General features: G+C 49.0%; 1 protein-coding gene and 1 pseudogene across 2 annotated transcripts; both read right to left on the bottom strand.

The window, feature by feature from the left end:
* Positions 1–9678: 9678 nt before the first annotated feature.
* On the bottom strand, positions 9679–10190 carry LOC141021174 (uncharacterized; annotated as a pseudogene).
* A 1699-nt stretch (positions 10191–11889) lies between these two features.
* Positions 11890–22912, bottom strand: LOC109742587 (lysine--tRNA ligase). 2 transcript variants are annotated; one of them, XM_073496101.1, is made up of 16 exons: positions 22746–22912; positions 22598–22658; positions 22282–22353; positions 22036–22201; positions 21856–21949; positions 21625–21710; positions 21328–21443; positions 14412–14492; positions 13934–14059; positions 13544–13826; positions 13201–13297; positions 12937–13093; positions 12627–12770; positions 12463–12531; positions 12209–12352; positions 11890–12103 (listed from the first exon to the last, which is right to left on the bottom strand). In XM_073496101.1, the coding sequence occupies exons 2-16, from the start codon at positions 22619–22621 to the stop codon at positions 12059–12061; spliced, it is 1704 nt and encodes a 567-aa protein (XP_073352202.1). In that variant the 5' UTR covers positions 22622–22658; positions 22746–22912; the 3' UTR covers positions 11890–12058. The 2 variants fall into 2 exon arrangements, with proteins under 2 accessions (XP_073352202.1, XP_073352203.1); XM_073496102.1 differs by having other exon boundaries at positions 22765–22879.
* Between the last annotated feature and the right edge of the window lie 206 nt (positions 22913–23118).

Raw genomic sequence — 23118 nt, 5'->3', positions numbered from 1 at the left:
ATTTAGAGTTTTACAAACTCTAGCCCATTGCATAAGGTATCTTGCAAGAAGGTTGTTCATAAGAGAACCTTTTATGTTCGATGTTATGAATAACACAAGGGCCATACTTTCATTATGAATGAGATGTATGTTATGAATATTGATAATAATACAATACCTCTGGGTTTACTTTCATAATTCATTTTAGAGTTTCATACACTCTAGCCCATTGCACAATGTTTGTTGCAAAAGAGTTGTTCATAAAAACAACAATTGTTGTTAAGTATTATGAATAACATGAAGGGCCATGCTTCCATCCAAGATGGGACGTATGTTATGAATATTGAGGGTAATATGATACATCCATAACACTGACGCTAAATGTCGCAAGACTAAAAGAATACCACACAAGTGTGGCACTACATTTGGTCACATTGGAGAAACCCGCATGGAAAATTCCATTATGATGGATTTTGAAGTCTTTTTAATTTTGAATCATCTGACACTTGCAACTTTCCTCCGAAAAGTGAAGTGACTAAAATACCGTTCACAGGCCATAAGGAACGAACAACAAACTTATTAGTGATCATACATTTGATGTGTGTAGTCCGATAAGTGTTGTTAGTGGTGGATTATTTATCTTCAGAAATGACTCAAGTAGATATATGGATATTTACTTGATGAGACGTAAGTCTGGATCTTTTGAAATCATTCGAAAGGTTTTCAAAAATGAAGTAGAAGTTATTGTAACAAGAAAATTATGTTTCTGCAATTTGATTGCACAAATGAATATTTGAGTTACATGCTTAGCGAATGTCTGATGAGTTGTGAAAGGGGTCTCATAACTTGCACCTCCCGGAACACCACTGCAAGTGAAAAGTCCGTGGAGATGTAATCTAACCATTTATGACATGGTAAGGTCAAAGATGACATAAATAAATTTGCCATTATCCTTTTTAAAGTGATGATTTAGAGACTGCGGCTTTTACACTGAAAAGAGCTACATCGGGTCTGTTGAAATGAAGCCATGGTATGGTACGCCCAACCATGTTGTATCTTTTCTTAACATTTGGAATATGGGGCTTGTGTAAAAGGTTACAAACCTATTCCAAATCAGACAAGTGCTACTTTGTAGGTTATCCCAAGTCATTGGGTATTCCTCCCTCACTATACCGAGGCAAATAGGTTTGCCACAAAGAACGGTATGCTTTTAAAGAGAATGGTTCTTTCTAAAAGGTGAGTGGGAGAATAGTGCAACTCGACGAGATAAACAGTATCTTCATCAGATCAAAGGAAAGAGACCTTGGAAGTAATTCCAGAGTTTCCTACTGCGACTGATACGGAAGTCTCTACAATAAAATGTATGAACTTCGGTCGAACTTGCAGCTGAACCACGTAGGCAAGGCTCGTGCAAACCTCTCAGGTGCGCAAACGAGATATTGTTGTTAGACAACATTATACCTACGATACACAAGGAAGCGTTGATGGGCCCTGACTCCAGAATTGGCTAAATGCCAATACAACCCGAGTTAGTTTCCATATAAGTGATTCAAGATTAAAACCTTGATACACCTTTCGGAAGACTTAGAGTCTAACGAATATTTATGGAACTTAAAACTGATACAGATAAAAATGTTTTATCCATAAAGCTCGACTTGTTGAAATAACAAGTTCAAGAGTTGACTACGATGAGGTTGTTTTCATCGTAGCGATGCTTAAAGTCGGTTCGGGTTGAACTAGCAATTAATACATATTTCAATCATGAGATATGAAACATGGATGCTAAAAGGATTTCCATCTGATGGAAATGAAAGCTAGGACTTGTATATGATACAGTCCAAAGTAATTTGTCGATCCAGAGGATGCTAGTAGGTATGCAAACTTCAGAGTTCCAGCAATGGACAGAAGAGAGCAAAATGGAGTTGGAATCTTCGTGTTTTGATGAAATGGTCAAAGGGGTTTTGACTTCATCAATGGGTAACGAAGATGCTTGTAATTCAAGAAAGTAAGTGGGAGCGTAATAATATTTCTAAAAATCTTATGTGCTTGGCACATTGGTAATTGGAAATAAATTTCTTGACACAAATTAGGACTTCATTTGAAAATAGTTTTTCGATGAAGTGCTTAGGCTAAATAGCCTCAATATTAGGCATGATGATCTATGGAGATAGATTTACCTAATGGGGCTAAGCAATGAATACATATTGACAAGATGCTAAAACCTTTTAGCATTTAAAACGCCAAGGAGTGATTCTTGCCAAAGTCACATGGAAAGAGTTTTTGCAAGACTCAGTGTCCCAAAACACTGATGAGTAAAATACATGATGCAGATTCCACACACTTTTGTGTTTGGATTAATCATGTATTCCATGGTATGTAAAACAACCAGATATGTCCGATACTCCCAAGGTGTTGCGAGTATGGATACCAAAGTGATCAAATTACTGATCATGGGACAACAGTGAAAGATGTCACAGAGTACTAGAGTAAGTACTGATGACATGGTTTTCTCGCAAGCAAAGATCATGAAGAGTTCGTTGTAAAATGTTACATCGATACAGTCTTCATCTTTTCTCCATGCGATTTTCGATTTAAATTAAGGGTTTTGTGTAACACACAATGTGGTGGCACAGTTAGTTGGAATTTGTTCAAACTAGTTACTGTGGCGAATTCTATAACAAGGGCTAAGTATGTTGACGCTTTAGAAGCGACAAAGAAGATGTTGAATCATATAGTTCATTCATGGACTTAGTATAGTTCCAAGATGGCTTTTGACAATGGGACACTACTGCAGGTAGTTGCTCCATAACTCAGTCTGAGGAATCCAGGTTCGACCTGTGATTCACATACATACAAAGCCAAGTCCACACAAAATATGAATTTTGTGAAAACGCGAGGACATGCAAAGATACACACGGAACTAAAGTCGTCAGATCCGTTGGACATCAGGCTATACCACAAGCGAAGCATATTTACACCGGTGTGCCACAGGTGTGAAGTGCATTAGCATAAGCTAGATTATTGTCTCTAGTGCAAGTGGGAGTCTGTAGGAGATATGCCCTAGAGGCAATAATAAATGTTATTGATTATCTCCTTGTTCATAATTATGTTTATGTTCCATGCTATAACTGCTGTGGTTCCCGAGCCCGTATATCCATAAAGGCTCTCGGGAGAACCCATATGCACGTGTGGAATAATAAACGGTAAAATGTATTCCTAGTCGTGCCTCTAAGACTAGCTCAAGTGTTGCATGATGATTATTTTTTCCCAATCATGGGCATGTCTATGCCAAGCAACTTTGAGGGCACAATGTCAGGAAGGACATTTGTGTTGAATCGACCCGAATTGATGTTATGCTATGAGATACATTCGTCACAAGTTAATGGTTTATAACACAGAGATAGTTAATGTTTGCATAATTCCTTAGACCATGAGAGTATTGAGTTTCTTCATGCTTGCTTCATGAACTTTGGGGTTTGTTAAACGTCATCCGTAACTGGATGGCTATTACGGCGGCTTACGGGTTCATGGGAAAGTATGTTAAGTAACTTGATAGCTCGAGATTGGGATTTGCTCCTCCGACGATGGAGAGATATACTCGGGCCCACTCGGTGTTACGGTGTCCATCATCGTCTGGCCAGACACTTTGTGATTTGATCACGGGGATGCCAGAACACGAAACGAGAAAAGAGAACAAAACCGGTAACGAGGTAACTTGCATAGTGGACAAAGTGTTGGCCCACGGGGATGCAATAAATCTCACCTCAGGTGTTTGTGATATATCGTGAAGCAACAGGAATAGCTCACCTCAACTGGAGGTTCACTCGAATATTCATTCGTGTGGGTATAGGGGTCAATATGGGTGTCCACGGCTCCGATGTTGATCATTGATCGGAAGGGGTTCCAGGTCATGTCTATACCTCACCGAACCTATAGGGTCACACGCTTAAGGGTCATCTATCTGCTGAATACTAGACAGGGAGTCTGAGAGAAAATCACCGAAAAAGTTTCGGACAACGGAATCGTACCGCAGAGAGAGGTCACCGGATGAGTTTCGGTGAAACCGAAAAAGTTGTTTCGGGGTATGCCATTAAGCCAAAATGGTTTCGGCACATGCCTGATAATTCTTGGAGGGTGCCAGAATCATTCTGGAAACTTTTTGGAATTTTTAGAAATAAAAACCGAAAATGTTTCGGAGCTGCCGGTACCGCTTTGGCTGTTTTTCGCAGATGAAATTCACTAATCAGAAATTGTTTCAGAACGAATCCAAAATCATTTTAGTGGGTACTGGAATTATTCTAAGACCCACAGAAATATTTTCGGATTTAGTGGACGCGAAAAATTGTCTTCATGAATAGTGAAAACGCATTCTTGTTTGCTTTTCGCAGATGAAAATCACTAAACCGAAATTGTTTCGGAACGCGTTGAAAATTATTTTAGTGGGTACTGGAAATGTTCTGAGCCCACATAAATATTTTCAATTCGAACGGACGCTGAAAAATGTCGTCATGAATAGTGAAAGTGCTTTTTGCTTGGCTTCTTGGAGAAGCCACCTTGAGGGCCTTTTTGGTATTTCCCCCCTTGGCTTCTTGGAGAAGCCACCCTTGGGCTTGGCCTATAAATAGGGGTGGAGGGGGCTGCCTAAAGGATCATCCCTTCTCACATACATGCCATTGCAATGATCTGGCTTCTTCTCTCCCTCCCAGCGAAATAGTTTCGTAGAGCCGAAAGGCTGTCTGGGTTCCGGCAGGAACTAGTTCTGGACGGCGAAGCCCTGCCGGATAGCTGACACCGTATGTGTGCAACTCTGTAGAGAGGTCGTAGTTTTGATCTTAGTGCCCTGAGGGGCTGTTCGAGAGTGCCTCCCGAAGGGCTGTCCAAGTGACGGTCCGAGTTCTGTGGGTCCTCCCGGAGGGCTGTCTGAGTGACCGTTCGAGTTTCGAAGGTCCTCCCGAAGGGCTGTCCGCGACACCGTCCGGGGGACTGTTCGACCGCCTCCCGGAGGGCTGTCCGTATGGCGGATGAGGGTATTCATCCTCGCGGTTGGGAGGTTGTAAATCCTAGCTGCGGGGATCTGCACCGCCGATCGTCATCGACTCTACTTCCCGCTGCGCTACGAGTCGGTAACAAAAAAGATCAAACCTTGTATGCAGTCTCCATAGTGGTCCTGGGCTAGTGCGTAGGTCAGAAATTTTTTGTTTTCTGCTACGTTACCCTACAGGGTTGCGAGAGGAAGAAGATGAGGAAAGGGGAGAATGAGAAGAGACCTGGTCGTGCCTATTTATAAGGGAAGACTGATAAGTGGGCGCGAAAAACGAGGAGGCCAAAGACATAGTTATCCAACTTCAAGGACGCCTTGATTTTCGGGATCGTCATTAAGATAAAGATCCGTCGAGATATGTTAGACAAAGCGTGCATTAATGGCAGATGACGTCATGGCGGGTTACCACAAATCCATGGGATGACATCATGGTGGGTTACAAAAATTTCATAAGCAAAGAGCAGAAGATTTTTCTTAAGTGTCGAAGATTGACATGAACCAGTTCAAATCAATCTGGGTCCTAATGTTGGGGATATAACTATTAGGTATGACCCGCCCAGGAGGGGCCGGGTTATACCGATGAGTACTCTTGAAGCCCAAGACCAAGCTTGAAGATGGCGGTTCAGTTAAGGGCCCAAAGCCCAGAGGAGACTTAAGGACCGTAGAGATAAACCGTCATATGTACATGACTTGTATTGTAAGGCAAGAATAGTTAGAGACCAAGCCGGACACTGTTTATGAGCCGGCCGGGACTCTATGAGCTGCTAGGCGTCGACCTCTGTATATAAAGAGACGACCCGGCGGTGGTTCAGGGCAAGTAACATCAGATCGAGAGCTAGGTCAAGCGACTTCGCTCCTTGGTAATCGAGACATAAGCAATCCCACTCAAAACTGGATCGTAGGCTTTTACCTTCACCATAAGGGGCCTAACCAGTATAAACCCCGTGTCCTTTGTCCCGATTAACCCCTTTAAGCTTCCTAGTTGCGATGGCTCCACGACTAAGTCCTTCCACTAGGACATCTGACGTGACAATTCCACGACAGTCCTGATTGGGTTTTGGTGGCTATAGAGGCTTGCGGCGACGTAGCTCCCGATCTAAGTTTCTTTTCGGGGGTTTCTATATTTATAGGAATTTTTGGTGTCGGTCTCACGCCACGGGGTCTCCGAGTCATCCACGAGATAGGGGGGCACGCCAAGGGGGTAGGGCCTGCCCTCCACCCTTGTGGATGGCTCGAGACTCTTCTGGCCCAACTCTTTTACTTCGGGGGCTTCTTTTGGTCCATAAAAAATCATCAAAAATTGGCACGTCAATCGGACTCCGTTTGGTATTCCTTTTCTATAAAAGTCAAAAACAAGGAAAAAACAGAAACTGGCACTGGGCTCTAGGTTAATAGGTTAGTCCCAAAAATCATATAAAATAGCATATAAAACATCCAAGATGGATAATATAATAGCATGGAACAATCAAAAATTATAGATACGTTGGAGACGTATCATGTAACTGTGGAGGGGGGCACCGCACACGGTTAAGAGAAACTTGTGTGTTCTAGGGTGCCCCCATGCCCCCGTATATAAAGGAGCAAGGGGGAGGCCGACTGGCCCCTAGGGCGCACCCTAAGAGGGGAGGAGTCCTACTACGACTTCCTAGTCCTAGTAGGATTCCACTTCAAGGAAGGAGGGGGGAAGGAAAGGAGAGAGAGAGGGAGTAGGAAAGGGGCCCCCCTTCCCTTGTCCTATTCGGACTCAAGGGGGGCGCGCGGCCAGCCCTCCCGAGACCCTCCTCTCTCTCCACTAAGGCCCATGGTGGCCCATTAGTTCCTCGGGGGGTTCCGGTAACCCCTCCGACACTCCGGGTTTACCCGAAACTTCCCGGAACACTTCCGGTGTCCGAATAACATGGTCCAATATATCAATCTTTATGTCTTGACCATTTCGAGACTCCTCGTCACATCCGTGATATCATCCGGGACTCCGAACAAACTTCGGTCATCAAAAACACATAACTCATAATACATATCGTCATCGAACGTTAAGCGTGCGGACCCTACGGGTTCGAGAACTATGTAGACATGACCGAGACACATCTCCGGTCAATAACCAATAGTGGAACCTGGATGCTCATATTGGCTCCTACATATTCTACGAAGATCTTTATCGGTCAAACCGCATAACAACATACGTTGTTCCCTTTGTCATCGGTATGTTACTTGCCCGAGATTCGATCGTCGGTATCATCATACCTAGTTCAATCTCGTTACCGGCAAGTCTCTTTACTCGTTCCGTAATACTTCATCCCGCAACTAACTCATTAGTCACAATGCTTGCAAGGCTTATAGTGATGAGCATTACCGAGAGGGCCCAGAGATACCTCTCCGAAACACGGAGTGACAAATCCTAATCTCAATCTATGCCAACCCAAAAAACACCTTCGGAGACACCTATAGAGCATCTTTATAATCACCCATTTACGTTGTGACATTTGATAGCACACAAGGTGTTCCTCCGGTATTCGGGAGTTGCATAATCTCATAGTCAGAGGAACATGTATAAGTCATGAAGAAAGTAGTAGCAATGAAACTGTAACGATCATAATGCTAAGCTAATGGATGGGTCATGTCCATCACATCATTCTCCTAATGATGTGTTCCTGTTCATCAAATGACAACACATGTCTATGGTTAGGAAACATAATCATCTTTGATTAACGAGCTAGTCAAGTAGAGGCATACTAGGGATAATATGTTTTGTCTATGTATTCATACATGTACTAAGTTTCCGGTTAATACAATTCTAGCCTGAATAATAAACATTTATCATGAAATAAGGAAATAAATAATAACTTTATTATTGCCTCTAGGGCATATTTCCTTAAGCAAGGAGAGGAACCGTCGCATTTTGTACGGCAAGAGGATGACTTACATCGAGGTCGCTCACATGGCTTATGAGGACATTCTACAATGGACTTTAGCATTGAGCCCTCGCGTGATCCGGAACTATGAGAAGTTGGCAGGCGGTCTATTTTATTTTATTTTGTTTTGGGGTTTCTGGCATTTACCCTCCGTAAACATGTCACTCTGTACATTATTCCCTCTTTTCAATGAAAATGCAGCGCTCCTATCGATTCCTCGAAAAAGAAAGAAGTTGTAAAGTTTTTTTTTCTTTAGTTGTGACTGTTCCCCTTACGTCCCTCCATTAGTGTTTCAGTTTCGCTTTCCCTTCCCATAGTCTATAAGAAAGGTCACTCCTCTTCTGTAGAAATGCACTTAATTCCCCAACACAAAGTGAGACAGCAGACCACCGAAGCCCTCTCTCTTGCAACCATGTATGGTAGAGAGGCAATCAGGTTTTTGGGGAGCACTCTAGCATGACCGCTGGATCTTCCTCCTTCGTGGTTGAGCAAGACGACTTCCTGGACAAAGACTTCTTCCATTACGTCGACCACCCCATCGGCAACATGACGAACGACACATATACATTTCTCTCTCTCTCTCTCTCTCTTGTTAGGGATTGCATCGGTCTACTACTTTTATCTATTGATATGGGGATGATGTTCGTCTGTCATGTACCCAATTGTATGACTACTTACATCACTTTGCTACTTGATTCAATTATCATCTCTATTATGATTATCATATTTTATCTACCTTTTTTTGGATTGAACTTAATGAAAAATTGTCAAATATTCAACAATCAAAAAACCTGATATGAGTAGGTAATTTTCCTCAATTGCTTTTGCTGCAACTCCCAAACCTCCTTCATTTGAGGTTGATAATTACAAGAGATGGCATGGGAGGGCAGTTCTTTAGCTAACCACCATGAACTTTTTTTGCGCCTCCAAGGGCAAGCCAGAGGAACCGCTGATAATTTTCTTATTGCTGGTAGTTAGGAGAGCTGACCATGGGATTTGTTTCTTCACCATCCCCAGTAGGACCATGTTGTTGTGGCAGCATACTATCCCCAGCTAGATCCTAAGAAGATAAACGCCAGTTGTGACCAAGCCAAGCTAAAATAAACTAAACCAACAAGCAGAGGAATAAAATATCACAAGACAACCAAACTGGAATCTCCTAGCAAGGACTGAGAGACGAGTTTCGAGATTATAGAAACACCTAAACAAACAAGAAAAAGGAGCAGTGCAAATGCTGATTGTGATACCATGTTGTCCCCTTCTTGTTCCATCAATCGCTCCATCTGCATCTACACAAAATGAGAAACAAGCAGGTCCAAAAGTAGAGCTAGAACACCAGTCAAGAGAAGAACAGGAGCACCACTCGCTCGAACTTGTTGGATTCACCTGTAGGATGAAGATGAACCCCCGGCGATCCTTCCTCTGCGGTGGCAAGCTGACTGTACTTCTGATGCTATTTTGTGGTGGTCAAGTTTTAGGGTCTCATACTATATTTGGCACGGGAGACTGACTTGACCTGAAAAATCTCTAAGTCTTGGAATCCAACAACGTGATTCTCAAGTGACGGTATTATTCCCAACACAGGTGTTCCAACAGTAGCAATTTCAATCCCAACACATGCGCGGAAAACCCCGTGTTTCGGAGAGAAACATGTTGATATGTATTGTGAAGTGATGCCCGGGACAATTATAAATTTGAGAAGCCGAAATCAAGCACGGGGAAGAAGCTAAACTAAAAACATCATAAGCCCGAAGACACTATTTATCTGCACTCCACTTCAAGAACAACTGCCATATGTCAGAACTAAATAGCTGGTGAAAACCGACTACTGATGATCAGCTGCCATCGTTCACAGTAGCTTCACGCCGGCGGCCGTGAGAGAATCGATGACAGCCTTGACCTTGACACGGTGCGTCTTGTCTCTCCACATGGAGACAGACACCGCGGGGACGCCCCGGAACAGCAGGCGCTCGCTGAGCACCTTCCCGATCTTGGCCACGTCTCGCTTCTACTCCATGCCCGGCCTCAAGATCTTCTCCTGTGAGCTCGCTGCACATGCGATAGTCGCCGATGGGGTGTGGATGATCTGAGCGTTCACAAAGTTGTTTGTGAAGTGCATCTTCAGAACATAAGGCTTCAGGAACTTGGTGATTGCAGGTGCCCTAGCTGGTGCAGGGATAACCATATCACGTAGTTAAGGAGTAAATTACCAAAAACCACCACAATTGCGTTGCAGTGTGGAAAACCATTGTTTTCATAAAAGTTTGCCGAAAATACTGATTTTAAGTAATTGTTTGCTGAAGACACTAAATGCTTGACTGAGAGCCGCTTGATACGAAATATGGCAGGCTGGGCCCGCCGTCAAGGCTGACGTGGCACCAAAATTAACGCCGTTTGCTGGACGTTAGCTCACAAAGGGCCCACTTGTCAGCACATAGACTTCACCCGTGCATTTTATTGAGCATTTTGTGTACAGCACGTCCACAGCCGCCCACGCTCGCTCGCTCGCAGCGCACTCGACCGCCGGAGCTGCTCCCGCCGGCGAGCTCGGCACCGGAGCGCCGTACCACTGCTGACCCTCCCACCCCTCCTTGCTCGCCTCACCCGAGCCCTCCTGTGCTCGATCCGGTCGCCGACCCGGCCGCCGCCCCAGCTCCTAGCGTGGACGGTGCCGAAGACCGCCGCCGCCGCGAGCTTCATGTCATGCTGCAGGCTGCCCACGGCGCGCTCCTCCGTCCTGCCAACGCACCACGTCGACGGAGCTCTCCATCGACGACGGCAGCACCACGAGGTGCCTCGCCGGCAGGTGGGCGCCCACCTCCAGCCGGCGGAGCTCGTTGCCAGCCTTGTGGATGCGGGCGCCATGAGCCGCCATCACCTCCTGCAAAGGTTCCGCGCCATAGCCCGCTCCGGCGAGCCCCGCCATGGATGCCATGGCCTCCGGCCGCGACCTCCCTGCTAGTCGCCGCTGCGGGCCGCAGGGGCCGGCGGAGCTTCTGGTGTTACTTTCGAGAGGTCAAGCAGAGGCGTATGGCTAGGAGGCTCCTGCGGCCGAAGAGGCGCCGGAGTTGACATACGGCGGCACGCCATGGCGGCTAGGAATTGGGGGAAGATGATAGGAGAAGGAAGAGGGCTCGGCGAGAATGATAGGAGGAGAAGGAAGAGGTCACGGGGAAGCAGCTCGTCGGAGAGACGGCGCTCGCCGGCCGGCGGGTGCGGCTGCCGGACCTCCTGTGCGTATGGAACTATGGATCCAGGCGCTGCCTCCCTATCCGATCACTTTTTCTTTTTCTTTTTTACGTAAGGTTAACTGTTTGGCCCGTGGCCTCGTGGGGGAGATACAAGTTTTTTTTATTCAACTTCTTTATATTTTCTTCTTTGTATGACGGATGGACCCCATATGGCAGCAACATGATGGTCTCCCCCACCAACTGCTATCCTTGCCCACACGGCCCTGATGGATGGGGCCCACTGTCAGTTTTGTGTCAAAATGTGGTCAAGCATTGTTTTTAGTGTTTTCAGCAAATAATTACTCCCCCCTAAAAAAGCAAATAATTACTCAAGATCAATGTTTACGACAAACTTTTATGAAAACAGCGGCTTTTGGCACCATGCGATGCAATTATGGTGATTTTTTTTGGCAATTTACTCCTTGTTAAGCTGATCCGGGTAAGCCAGGAAATAGGAAACGAGATTTAACCAAGAACACATCCTTTTTTTTTGGGTATGATTTACCTCTAATGAAATACTGTATGTGACAGGCTGTGAGAAAGAAAGTAGGCCGAGGATACACAAAGAGAAGTTTTTTCCCATATTGGAGATGGGTGTTGCAAGTCCGGTGTCCTTTGAAGGTGCATCCAGCCTATGCAAGCTCATACTCTTGGCCTGCGCTTAAACATGGACAACTCCGTGTCTCTCTGAGTAACTCAATAGCCAATGGATCCACTCCAACTCCAAATCAAACACGAATCCAATATGGTCAAACACGAATCCACAAATATCAAACACTCCAAGTAGCAGTCTTCAACAAGGATACAACACTCGTGTGAAACCATGCATGTTTCTTAATTATATGTACATGTAATATTGTTGTTTGTTGTCTTTCTTCAGTTGAAATAGCGGTTTCCTACTACCCAGGTAGTTGGGGCTTCCTCGTTGGGAATAGAAGAACCTCCTGAAAAATTCACAAAAGCCAGTGCGGGGTAGCTTAGAAATCGCTGAGCAGAGAAAAGCTGTGTGGTGCAAAGAACAGAGATACAAAGAGGGAGCTTGCAGAAACCTTGATGTTCTGCGAGTCCGTTAGAAGCATTGCGATCCGATCAATTCCCATTCCCCAACCGCCCGTTGGTGGCAAACCATACTCGAGAGCAGTGCAGAACGCCTCATCGAGCGCCATCGCTTCGTCGTCTCCCGATTGCCGACTCTGGGAGGAGCAAGGTTTCACAGAAGGGCACGCAGGCTTTCAGAAAACGTGGCTATAGAAATGTAATCTATAGAAGGTTTCAGCGGAAAGTTTCGGTTTCTGGTACATACCCTCAGCTGCTCTTGAAATCGTTGTCTTTGCACCAATGGATCGTTCAACTCGGTGTAGGCATTGCATACCTATCAGGAGGTTACAGCAACACCAAATTACACTTCATAAATTAGGGGGAAATGTGCGGCATTAACGCATAGTGTTGCAGAATAGCAGAATTTACCTCATGCTTGTTGATGAATAACTCGAATCTTTCTGTCAGTCCTGACTGAGTCCTGTGCCATTTGGCCAGTGGGCTCATTATCTCTGGATGATTGATGATAAAAGTTGGGTTCACACATGTGGCCTCCAGGAAATGCCCAGTAATCTGATACAGAAGAAACTAGTATGCTCAATAGATGTTATGGAATGTTTGGCTTAATAGATTATGATAAACTCAACAGATAAATCATAAGTTGCAAGATAAGTTAAACAAGCCAAGTTTTAACAAGTAGTTCCAACAAAGGCTGGTGTCCAGGAGACATGAATGAAACCTTGTCAAGCAACCGTGCTGTTGTTTGAGGCGGCGAGCATCTGATTCCATACTTCTCACACGTTGCCGCGAGGTATTTGTTAGCCTCGTCGCTTGACAAATCTGATGGAATGTCAAGCCCAGCGATAGATTTCAGTGCCTGCATCATATCTATCCTTCTACAATAACATAGAAGCACCAAACAACCCAAGTGAGAAAACAACTTAGATAATATCAATCATATTTCACAGGTGCAGCCCTGATGTTCAGAAGCCATATCTACTACCTGTAAGGAGGTGTGAAATCGATCTCTATGGGAGGGTTATCAGCTCCATTCGCATGGTATTTTATCTTAGTACTACCAGTCAGCTCCATCACCATACCTGCCATAGTTACCAAAACTTAGATACACAAACATTTCATAGCAATTCAACAGAAATTTCGTACGACGGCTTTTCTAGCCCATGCATGCAAATCAAATGAAAACAAAAAAAAAACTGATTCGAGTGGTCATGGATGCATCACTTGTGTAGTACTTGCTAGCCTAAGTGCAACACCTAACATTTGGCATGGTCTGTCTGGCCTGTAAACATGAGCCAAAATTATGCGTTGCTAAAATAAGTACGTACCCGACAAAATGGTTTCAGTAAGCTCCATCAGGTCATTGTAGTCTGCATAAGCCATATAGAATTCACATCCTGTAAATTCAGGACTGTGAGTTAAATCAAACCCTTCATTCCTGAATTGCTTTCCAATCTCATAAACACGGTCCAAGCCACCCACAACCAACTGCTTCAGATGGAGTTCAGGAGCAATTCTCATGTAGAGATCCATGTTTAGTTCGTTGTGATGTGTAACAAAAGGTTTTGCAGATGCTCCCCCAGGAATCAAGTTCATCATTGGTGTCTCAACCTGGAAAATGACCCCCAAGATGGGAAACCCTTTAACCAAATAAGAGAATGATTTCTCTTCTCTTAAATAAGCGCTTCAAAGAGAATGCATAATGGTTCAGGACCCACCTCCAAAAAGTTGCGTTCATCGAGGAACCTTCTGATGAAGGAAATGACCCTGGATCGTGTTCTAAAGATATGTCTCACTTGATGGTTTACCATGAGGTCGAGATATCTCTGGCGGTAGCGAGTTTCCTGTAAATAGATGATAAATCGTTGGAACTAGCTAGGAAATTATGATCTAACATTCAAAACTGGTCGACATTTTTTAACACAGAAATAACCTCTTGAGTGACAAAACACAAACTGTTCTAATTTTTTTTAAAGGTATCACAAGAACAAGGAAATTGAAGCACTGTATCTGTATGCACCCCAGCAATTGATGATATGAAAGTATTTATATAATATCCACCTATTAAATCATTACTGGGCACTACTATCAAGTTTTCAACATTGATGACTGACTGTATAGAGTGTGGCTCGAACACATCATTAAATTCTCATCTCAACTGAGTTTTGGCGGTCAAGGGGTCATGGTGACACTAACCTGGTCCTTTAAAACATAAGCTTCAGTGTTCCTTCCTATTCCTGGAACCCAACAATCAGCATCAGCTTTTGCTCTTGTTGTCTGTAAAATAACAAAACGCTTTAACATCTTATATTGATGATGAAAGGGTGTATCCATCTATTTTACAGATGTATAGGTAGAATATCATGGTCTCATGGATAACATGCTCTTAATTTCCAAGGAATTTAAACTTGATATAGATGGATATTTTTCAGGTAAAAGTGGACTGCATTTTCTTATCTGTCCACCTTTATGTGCCTTAGTGAGTAACATACCTGTATTGCTGACAATGCAGTTGGTAGGACTAGGGTTCCTACCGGGCCTCCGGCGTAGATTGTATGGACAAGGGGGAGGAGGACGAGGGCTGGAGCGGGCGCGCCGGCGATGAGGCGCCGTCGCGGCTAGGGTTAGGTGCGGCGGCTAGGGTTCCGGCTCCTTGGGGAGCCGGGCAACAGAAGATTATAATATCTTTATTGCTTACCTCAAACGGTGTCTTACAACTAGTATTTATAACTTTAGCCTAAGATAACTTGCCTAATATAACTTGCCTAAGATAACTTGTGGGTCAAGCCCCTAATACTAATGCCCGGTGGGCCTCTTTCTGGTATAGACCAAACCGGTCATAACATCTCTCCCCGCCTGCGCAAACAGCTCGTCCTCGAGCTGAAAGTCTGGATAGTGTTGGCGGAATTCGTCACGCTGCTCCCAAGTAGCCTCCTCCTCCGGAAGGCCCGCCCACTGAACGAGGACGAACTAGACGCCACGACGGAGCTGCGCCTGCAACACCTTTGCCGGCTCGGGAAGAATGCGACCATCGGCGAGTGGAGGAAGCGCCGGAGGAGCCGCCGGTGGCTCGCCACGGAAAGGCTTGAGCAGCCCAACATGGAAGACGTCGTGGACGCGAGCGCGGGCTGGAAGCTGAAGACGATATGCCACCTTCCCAATGCGCTCCAAGATAGGGAAGGGCCCGGCGTAGCGAGGGCCGAGCTTGCGCTTCGCGCGCGGGTCGAGTGACTGCGTAGAGCGGTGGAGGAGACACAGCCACACCCAATCACCCACCGCGAACTCCGCCTCGCGATGATGATCGTCGTAGTAGTGCTTGGCCAGCTGCTGTGCCTGAAGGAGATGCTGACGAACCTCAGCAAGCATCTCGTCACGAGTGCGGATAAGGTCACCCGCAACCTCCGTCCGAGCCGTCTCCGGGTCCACCGAAAGTATAGGCGGGGGTGGTCGACCATAGACCACCTCAAACGGCGTCGCGCGCAGGGCGGAGTGATAAGAGGTATTGTAGCAGTACTCCGCCCAAGAGAGCCAATTCACCCAAGCGCGAGGCCGATCACCTGTGACACAACGCAAATACATGGCAATGACCTTGTTAACCAGCTCGGACTGACCATCTGTCTGAGGATGGAACGCCGTACTCAGGCGGAGTTGGACACCCGCCATCCTGAAGAGATCGCGCCAGACATGGCCCGTGAACACTGGGTCCCGATCACTGACGATCGAAGCAGGGAACCCGTGGAGACGGACGATGCCGTCGAAGAAGGCCCGGGCCACTGACGCCGCCGTGTACGGATGGCCGAGCGCGATGAAGTGGGCGTACTTGGAGAAGCGGTCGACCACTGTGAGAATGACCGACTTGCCGCCCACCTTGGGAAGGCCCTCGATGAAGTCCATGGAGATATCCGCCCAAACCTGAGACGGCACCTCCAAAGGCTGAAGTAAGCCAGCCGGCCTCAGGGTCTCCGTCTTGTTGCGCTGGCATGTCTGACAAGACCGAACCCAGTCGCGGACCAGGGCGCGATCGCCAGGGATGTAGAAGTCGGCGCGAAGACGATGGAGGGTTTTCTGCACACCCTCATGACCCGCCGAGTGGGCGAGCTGTAACACCTGGTGACGGAGATCATCATGCGCCGGAACAAAGATCCGGCGCCCATGGAGAAGCAGTCCGTCAGAGAAGCGCCAAGGCTCCTCCAGGTCGCCGGCCGTGAGCTGCTGCTGAAGAAGGACGGCGTCGTCGGCCGTCGCAGTGGCGCGGCGAATGTCGGCGAAGAGACCGAACGTCGGCCCGGAGCGGATGCACAGGGCCGCCCCGGCGGACTCGTCGGTGGAGGAAGCAAGGTCGGAGTCGCGACGGGACAGCGCCTCGGCCACGATGTTAAGACGGCCCGGCCGATACTCGACGGAGAAGTCGAAGCCGAAGAGCTTGCTGATCCACTGGTGCTGCGGCACGGTCGACAACCGTTGGTCCAGCAAGAACTTCAGGCTGTAGTGGTCCGTGCGAATGTGGAAGGACCGTCCCCACAAGTACGGCCGCCAATGACGAACGGCCTGTACAAGGCCAATGAGCTCCCGCTCGTATGCCGCCAGCTTAAGATGGCGTGGAGCGAAAGGCCGGCTGAAGAAAGCGAGGGGCCCATCGCCCTGATGAAGCACGACGCCGAACCCGGCGCCCGAGGCGTCACAGTCCACCACGAACGGGCGGTCGAAGTCGGGCATCTAGAGGACGGGGCCCGTCGTGAGGGCCCCTTGAGGGCCTCGAACGCCGTCGTCGCCTCGTCGTCCCAGGCGAAAGCGTCGCGGCGAAGCAACCGCGTGAGGGGCGCCGCGATGAGCCCGAACTCCCGGATAAATTTCCGGTGGTAGCCGGCGAGGCCGAGGAACCCGCGGAGAGCCCGCGGCGAGTGAGGCGTCGGCCATGCAGAGACGGCCGCCACCTTGTCGGCGTCCATAGCCACCCCGTCGGCCGAGATGACATGGCCGAGGTAGGCGACAGTAGGTGTCCCGAACGAGCACTTCGAGCGCTTAAGGTGGAGGTGGTGCGCCCGAAGCTCGTTGAAGACGATGGCGACGTGCTGGAGGTGCTCGGCCCAGGTGGCGCTGTAGATAAGAATGTCATCAAAGAAAACAAGCACAAACCGCCGTAAGTAGGGTCGAAGGACGTCGTTCATCAGGGCCTGGAAAGTCGCCGGGGCGTTGGCGAGGCCGAAGGGCATCACCAAGAACTCGAAGTGGCCATGGTGGGTGCGAAACGCCGTCTTGGCGATGTCGTCTGGATGCATGCGCACAGGAAACCGGCCCGGTGATGGTGGAGTCGGCGCTGGTCGACTGGGATGGCGGCCGCCCCGGTCGGCCGGTTGCTGCAGCGCCTGAGCCCGCTGTTCGAAGGCCCGGGCGTAGTACATGGCCGTCTGGAGGTCGGGGGGATCCCGGAGCTCGACGTCCACGCGAATATGGTCCGGTAATCCGCCCACAAATAACTCGGCACGCTGAGTCGCGGAGACGCCCGGCGCATGGCATGCCAGGGCCTGGAAGCGGTCGGCGTAGTCCTGCACCGTGGATGTGAAAGGCAAGCGGCCGAGGGCCGCCAGGCGGCTCCCGCGGATAGGAGGCCCGAACCGGAGGAGACAAAGCTCCCGAAAGCGCTCCCATGGTGGCATGCCGCCCTCGTCCTGCTCGAGGGCGTAGTACCAAGTCTGCGCCGCGCCTCGGAGATGATAGGACGCGAGCCAGGTACGATCCGAAGCGAGCGTCCGCTGCCCTCGAAAGAACTGCTCGCACTGGTTGAGCCAGTTAAGGGGGTCCTCCGTGCCGTCGTAAGTGGCGAAGTCCAGTTTGGCGAAGCGAGGGGGTGTCGGGCCACCGTGCCCGGGAGCTGCAGTCAACGGTAGTGCGTGTGCCGGGTCGGGGATCTCTGGGGCGTAGTTCGCCGAGCTGGAGGGACGGTCAAATCAGAGGGAGGGCATCGGGTGTTCCGGCGCCGTAGTATACACCGGGTCCAGAGACGAGCCGGCCGCCCACGCGGGAATCGGCGATGGCGAGGGCGAAAATTGCACCTGGTGAAGGGGCCGGCCAGTAGGTCGGGACGTGGGTGGTGGTGCTGTCGATGGCGGCGGCGCCTGGTGGTCCTGCTGCACCGTCGGCTGCGTCGTGGGGGCCGGCGGTGGCGCTGGGAGGAACTGCTGAGGCGGGCCCCCCAACGATGCGGTGGCGGTCGACCACGCTGGCCAAGGCGTTCCCGCGGCCGGGTAGTGCGGCAGCAGGAGCGGCGGCGGAAGCGCCCCTCCGTAGGGCGCCTGGAAGGCCGGGGCGGGCCACTGTAGCGGCGGCGGCCCATAGGCGGTGGTGGCGGCGCTCGGCGGCGGGGGCTGATTCCCGGCGAGGTAGAGGGTGATGCCCCGGACGGCTTGGACGAGCTCTCGCAGGGTGCCCGACACCTCCTCGGGCGTAAGGAGCGGGGGCGGATCCGCCGTGGTGGTGGTTGTCGCTGGCGCGGTGGTGGTGATGGTCCCGGACGTGATCGCCGTCATCGGCGAGGAGGTGGCCGGCGGCAGCGGTGGTGGGGCGGAGGTGGATGGCAGCGGCGGCGGTGATGGAGGAAGCGACATGATCGGCCTGGTGTCTCAGGATACCAAATTGCTAGGACTAGGGTTCCTACCGGGCCTCCGGCGTAGATTGTATGGACAAGGGGGAGGAGGACGAGGGCTGGAGCGGGCGCGCCGGCGATGAGGCGCCGTCGCGGCTAGGGTTAGGTGCGGCGGCTAGGGTTCCGGCTCCTTGGGGAGCCGGGCAACAGAAGATTATAATATCTTTATTGCTTACCTCAAACGGTGTCTTACAACTAGTATTTATAACTTTAGCCTAAGATAACTTGCCTAATATAACTTGCCTAAGATAACTTGTGGGTCAAGCCCCTAATACTAATGCCCGGTGGGCCTCTTTCTGGTATAGACCAAACCGGTCATAACAGCAGTGTGATCAGAAAACATGTACAGATCAAAAATATTATCTAAATTATCTCATAAATAATTTAAATTCTGAAAATGATGTGGCATGACAGGACGGTACTCCCCCCAAGAGGAATTTACAAAAATTCCGAAGTGTGCATGTTATGGCGCTGCTAGAAGGAGGGCGCGAGAGGGCCGGCCGGGGGCCTTTTTTGCCCACGGCCGGGCAAGAGGAAAGGGTTTTCCTTCTTAATTCTTGCTTGATTAGATTGATACATCTCCTCTCTTTATATAGAGAGGTTTACTTGACTCCCAAGCAAGGCTTACTTGACCCCTAAGCAAGCGATCCTTATCTCTAATTAACCCTAAGACTAACGGGCTCCCAGGCCATTAGGCCCATTACGTACTCTAACACTACACCCCACCTGGACATGCAGCTTGTCCTCGAGCTGCAGCCTAACCAACTTATAACCATGACTCGATGCAACACAAACCTAACACCTAAAAACAAGCCTTTTACATCTCGGCTTGTTTTATTACTCTCAACCTGAAATGGACTGGGACGATTTATTTTGGACCCCTTAACAAAAAGTGGACACCATCCGCATGTCGGACGTGCAGGTGTACAACCACCTGGATCTCATGGACACCACCTGGACAAAAGGAGTGCATGTGTATGGCTGTTGGTCTGCACCGCACATGGAAGAGTGGAGGGCTTGCGATGGAGAATGACGAGGAGGGGTGCGCCCCCCCAACCGCCGATGTCGCAAACTTTGAGGTCGCTGCCCACGGGGAAAACAGCATGTCCAAGATCCCCGACGCAGCGGACGAGATCGAGGTCCTTTGCGCAGCGAAACGCAGCTGGGAGGAGCGGCAGCTGCAGACCACGCATCTCCCGCACACGCCGACGCACTAGGAGGCGCGCGCAGCAGCCTGCAGCCTCACTGTCGCCGACACGTGGCGGGTAGTGATCCAAGCCGGAAGCGGTGACGGCGACGGCGGGAACTTGATCTGCTGGATGGGGACGCCCTGGGGAAGCGGTAATGGCGACGGCGAGAACTTGATCTGGTGGATCGGGGCTCCCGTCGGCGCGGTCGATGCGGGGCCGGAGCTGACCGGCGGTGGCTGCTGCAGCGGAGCGCCGGGCGCGGCGGAGGCCGCTAGGAGCGGCGGTTGCCACTGTAGCCAGGGCGGGGCGGTGGATGGCAGCTGCAGCGGCCCGGCGGGGACGCCCTAGGGCAGCGGCTGCGGCGGCAGAGCGCCGGGCGCGGCGGCTGCCACTGCAACCAGGGCGGGGTGGTGGATGGCAGCTGCAGCGGCTGCTGCAGCCGCTCGGCGAGCACGGCGGAGACCGCTTGGTGCAGCGGCTGCCACGGCGGCGCGGTGGCGGCGATGGGCGGCGTAGCCGAGTGCGGCCTGTAGGACCCGGCCAAGAGCAGGCGGATCTCCTGGACCGCCTGGGTTAGGTCCCGCAGCACCCCGGACACCTCCTCCGGGGTGAGGACGGCGGGGGCGGGCGCGACGGAGGATCCCGGCAGCGGAAGAGACGGGTTGGGCGACGGTGAAGACATGATCGAACCGAAGCTAGCTGATACCAAATTGTTATGGCGCTGCTAGAAGGAGGGCGCGAGAGGGCCGGCCGGGGGCCTTTTTTGCCCACGGCCGGGCAAGAGGAAAGGGTTTTCCTTCTTAATTCTTGCTTGATTAGATTGATACATCTCCTCTCTTTATGTAGAGAGGTTTACTTGACTCCCAAGCAAGGCTTACTTGACCCCTAAGCAAGCGACCCTTATCTCTAATTAACCTTAAGACTAACGGGCTCCCAGGTCATTAGGCCCATTACGTACTCTAACAGTGCACAATTAATTTGTGCCAATCAGCCCCATTGGCCGACTTTATATTCTCGCCGTTCACTTCTGAAGAAGTATGGGAGCAATTTCGCTAATATGTTTTTTTACACGGTCTGCCACATGTTGTATCATTAAAGCTGCATGAGTGTTCAGTGAAATATCTAGGATAGCTCTTAAGAGTAGATTTACTTGTTTGATTGTTTATGATTTTTGGTGCTTGTCACCGATGGTGGTGTTGTAATTTGTTTCGCTTTCTAGGTGTTACATCTAATACAAATATGGCAAGATCAGGAATATCTGGTTAGTATACTATCTCACCTTGCCAGCAACAGCAGTGCAACGCCCAGTTCTCTGGTTCGGTAGCATATGGAGGCATGGGGAGAGCAATATTAAATTTCTGGCAAATATGCTAAGTTCGCCCCTGCTACTCCTACCTGATATGCATGTCAAAATAAAGTGTTACCATGCCAGGAAAAAATAGCTGAAAGAAAAGGCATCCTATATAAAGTGTCAATTTCAGGGACTTCTCTAACATTGTTCAGACTTTCAGACACAGAAAAGGTATAATCCTCAACGAGGAACTGCTAAATTGGACAAGCACACAAGTTTACTAACCTGGGTATCCAATTATACCGACAATATCGCCCCGCTTCACAACACTGTGGCACTTGTAGAATTCAGTTTCGGCCACCTCTGAGTAGCTAACAGAGAAATAAGAGACTAGAAATCACTTCGTATATTTTGGTAATGGAAAAAATATATAAAGAAAAAGGTATTATAATGGACAAACAAAATGCATCTGATATGCTAATTTCATCATCTTGATCCAAACAATGCAACTGATACCTGGCCCCAGCCATGACTTGAACCTTCACCCCATCGCCATAGAGATCATAAAAGAAGAGTTTGGATGAGGAAACTCTCTTGCTCATGACCCTCCCTTGCAGGCACAAACAAATCATTTCAGGGAGCAGAAAACTTTGGCAGTGCTAACTACAGTTACTTCCACACAGAAACAATCAATACCAGCCAAGCTTTCAGTGACAGTCAGCAAATGTTCGCCAGCACCCAAGCTGTTGTACTTGGCCACATAGTCTGCGATGGAGATCGCGATATCGAACTTGTGCGGATAGGGCTCGACGCCCGCGCTTCTAAGCGAATCGAGCATCTTCAGCCTATTTTCATAGTATTGCTGCAGCAAGAAGCAGAATCAACAAAGCTTTCTATCTGAAAGGATATGTTTTCTTACTGCCGATGGTTTGGAGAACTGACTGTGGGGTCTGTTTCTTCACCGTCCCCAGCAGGACCATGTTGTTGTGGCAGGATGCCATCCCCAGCTATATCCTATAAGAAGATAAACACCGGTTGTGACCTACCAAGCTAAAAGATTTGGGGCTGCGGCACAACTAAACCAACCACCAAAAGAGAAAATTCAGAGGACTATCATTATAAGACAACCAAGCTGGAATTTCCTAGCAAGGACTGAGAGACGAGTTTCGAGGGTTACTGCCATCCGAACCGACGAATCGAGATTAGAAACACCTAAATAAACAAGAAAAAGGAGAAGTACAGATGCTGATCGAGATACCATGTTGTCCCCTTCCTGTTCCATCAACCGCTCCGACTCCCCTCTCTCTATCTGTCTCCAGCTGCTGCATGAACACAAAATGAGAAACAGGCAGGTCCAAAAGCAGAGCAAGAACACCATCCAAGAGAAGAACAGGAGCACCACTCACTCGAACTTGTTGGATTCACCTGTAGGATGAAGATGAACTCGGTCGAACCGCTGGTGATCCTTCCTCTTTGACTTCCTCCGCGGCGGCCGACGTTTATATAGGGGCCACGGCAGGTGTGAGCTGATGCACCATTAGACAAAAGGAAGTTTGACGTTTCTTGGACTGGCGCTGCTTTTCCCTTCTTTAATTTATCTTTCCTTGTGAGTGCTAGCTGACTGTACTCCTTATGTTGTTCCGTGGTAGTCAAGTTTCAGGGTCTCATACTATATTGGGCATGGGAGACTTGACCTGAAAAGTCTCAAGACTTGGAATCCAACAACGTGATTCTCAAGTAACAGTATATTCCCAACGCAGGTGAAGATGCAATTTCCTT

The sequence above is a fragment of the Aegilops tauschii genome, chromosome 4 (genome assembly GCF_002575655.3).
Source record: "Aegilops tauschii subsp. strangulata cultivar AL8/78 chromosome 4, Aet v6.0, whole genome shotgun sequence".
In the NCBI taxonomy this organism is placed as follows: Eukaryota; Viridiplantae; Streptophyta; class Magnoliopsida; order Poales; family Poaceae; genus Aegilops; species Aegilops tauschii.
The sequence above is the reverse complement of the archived record's forward strand: the minus strand, read 5'-3'. Positions and strand labels throughout refer to the sequence as shown.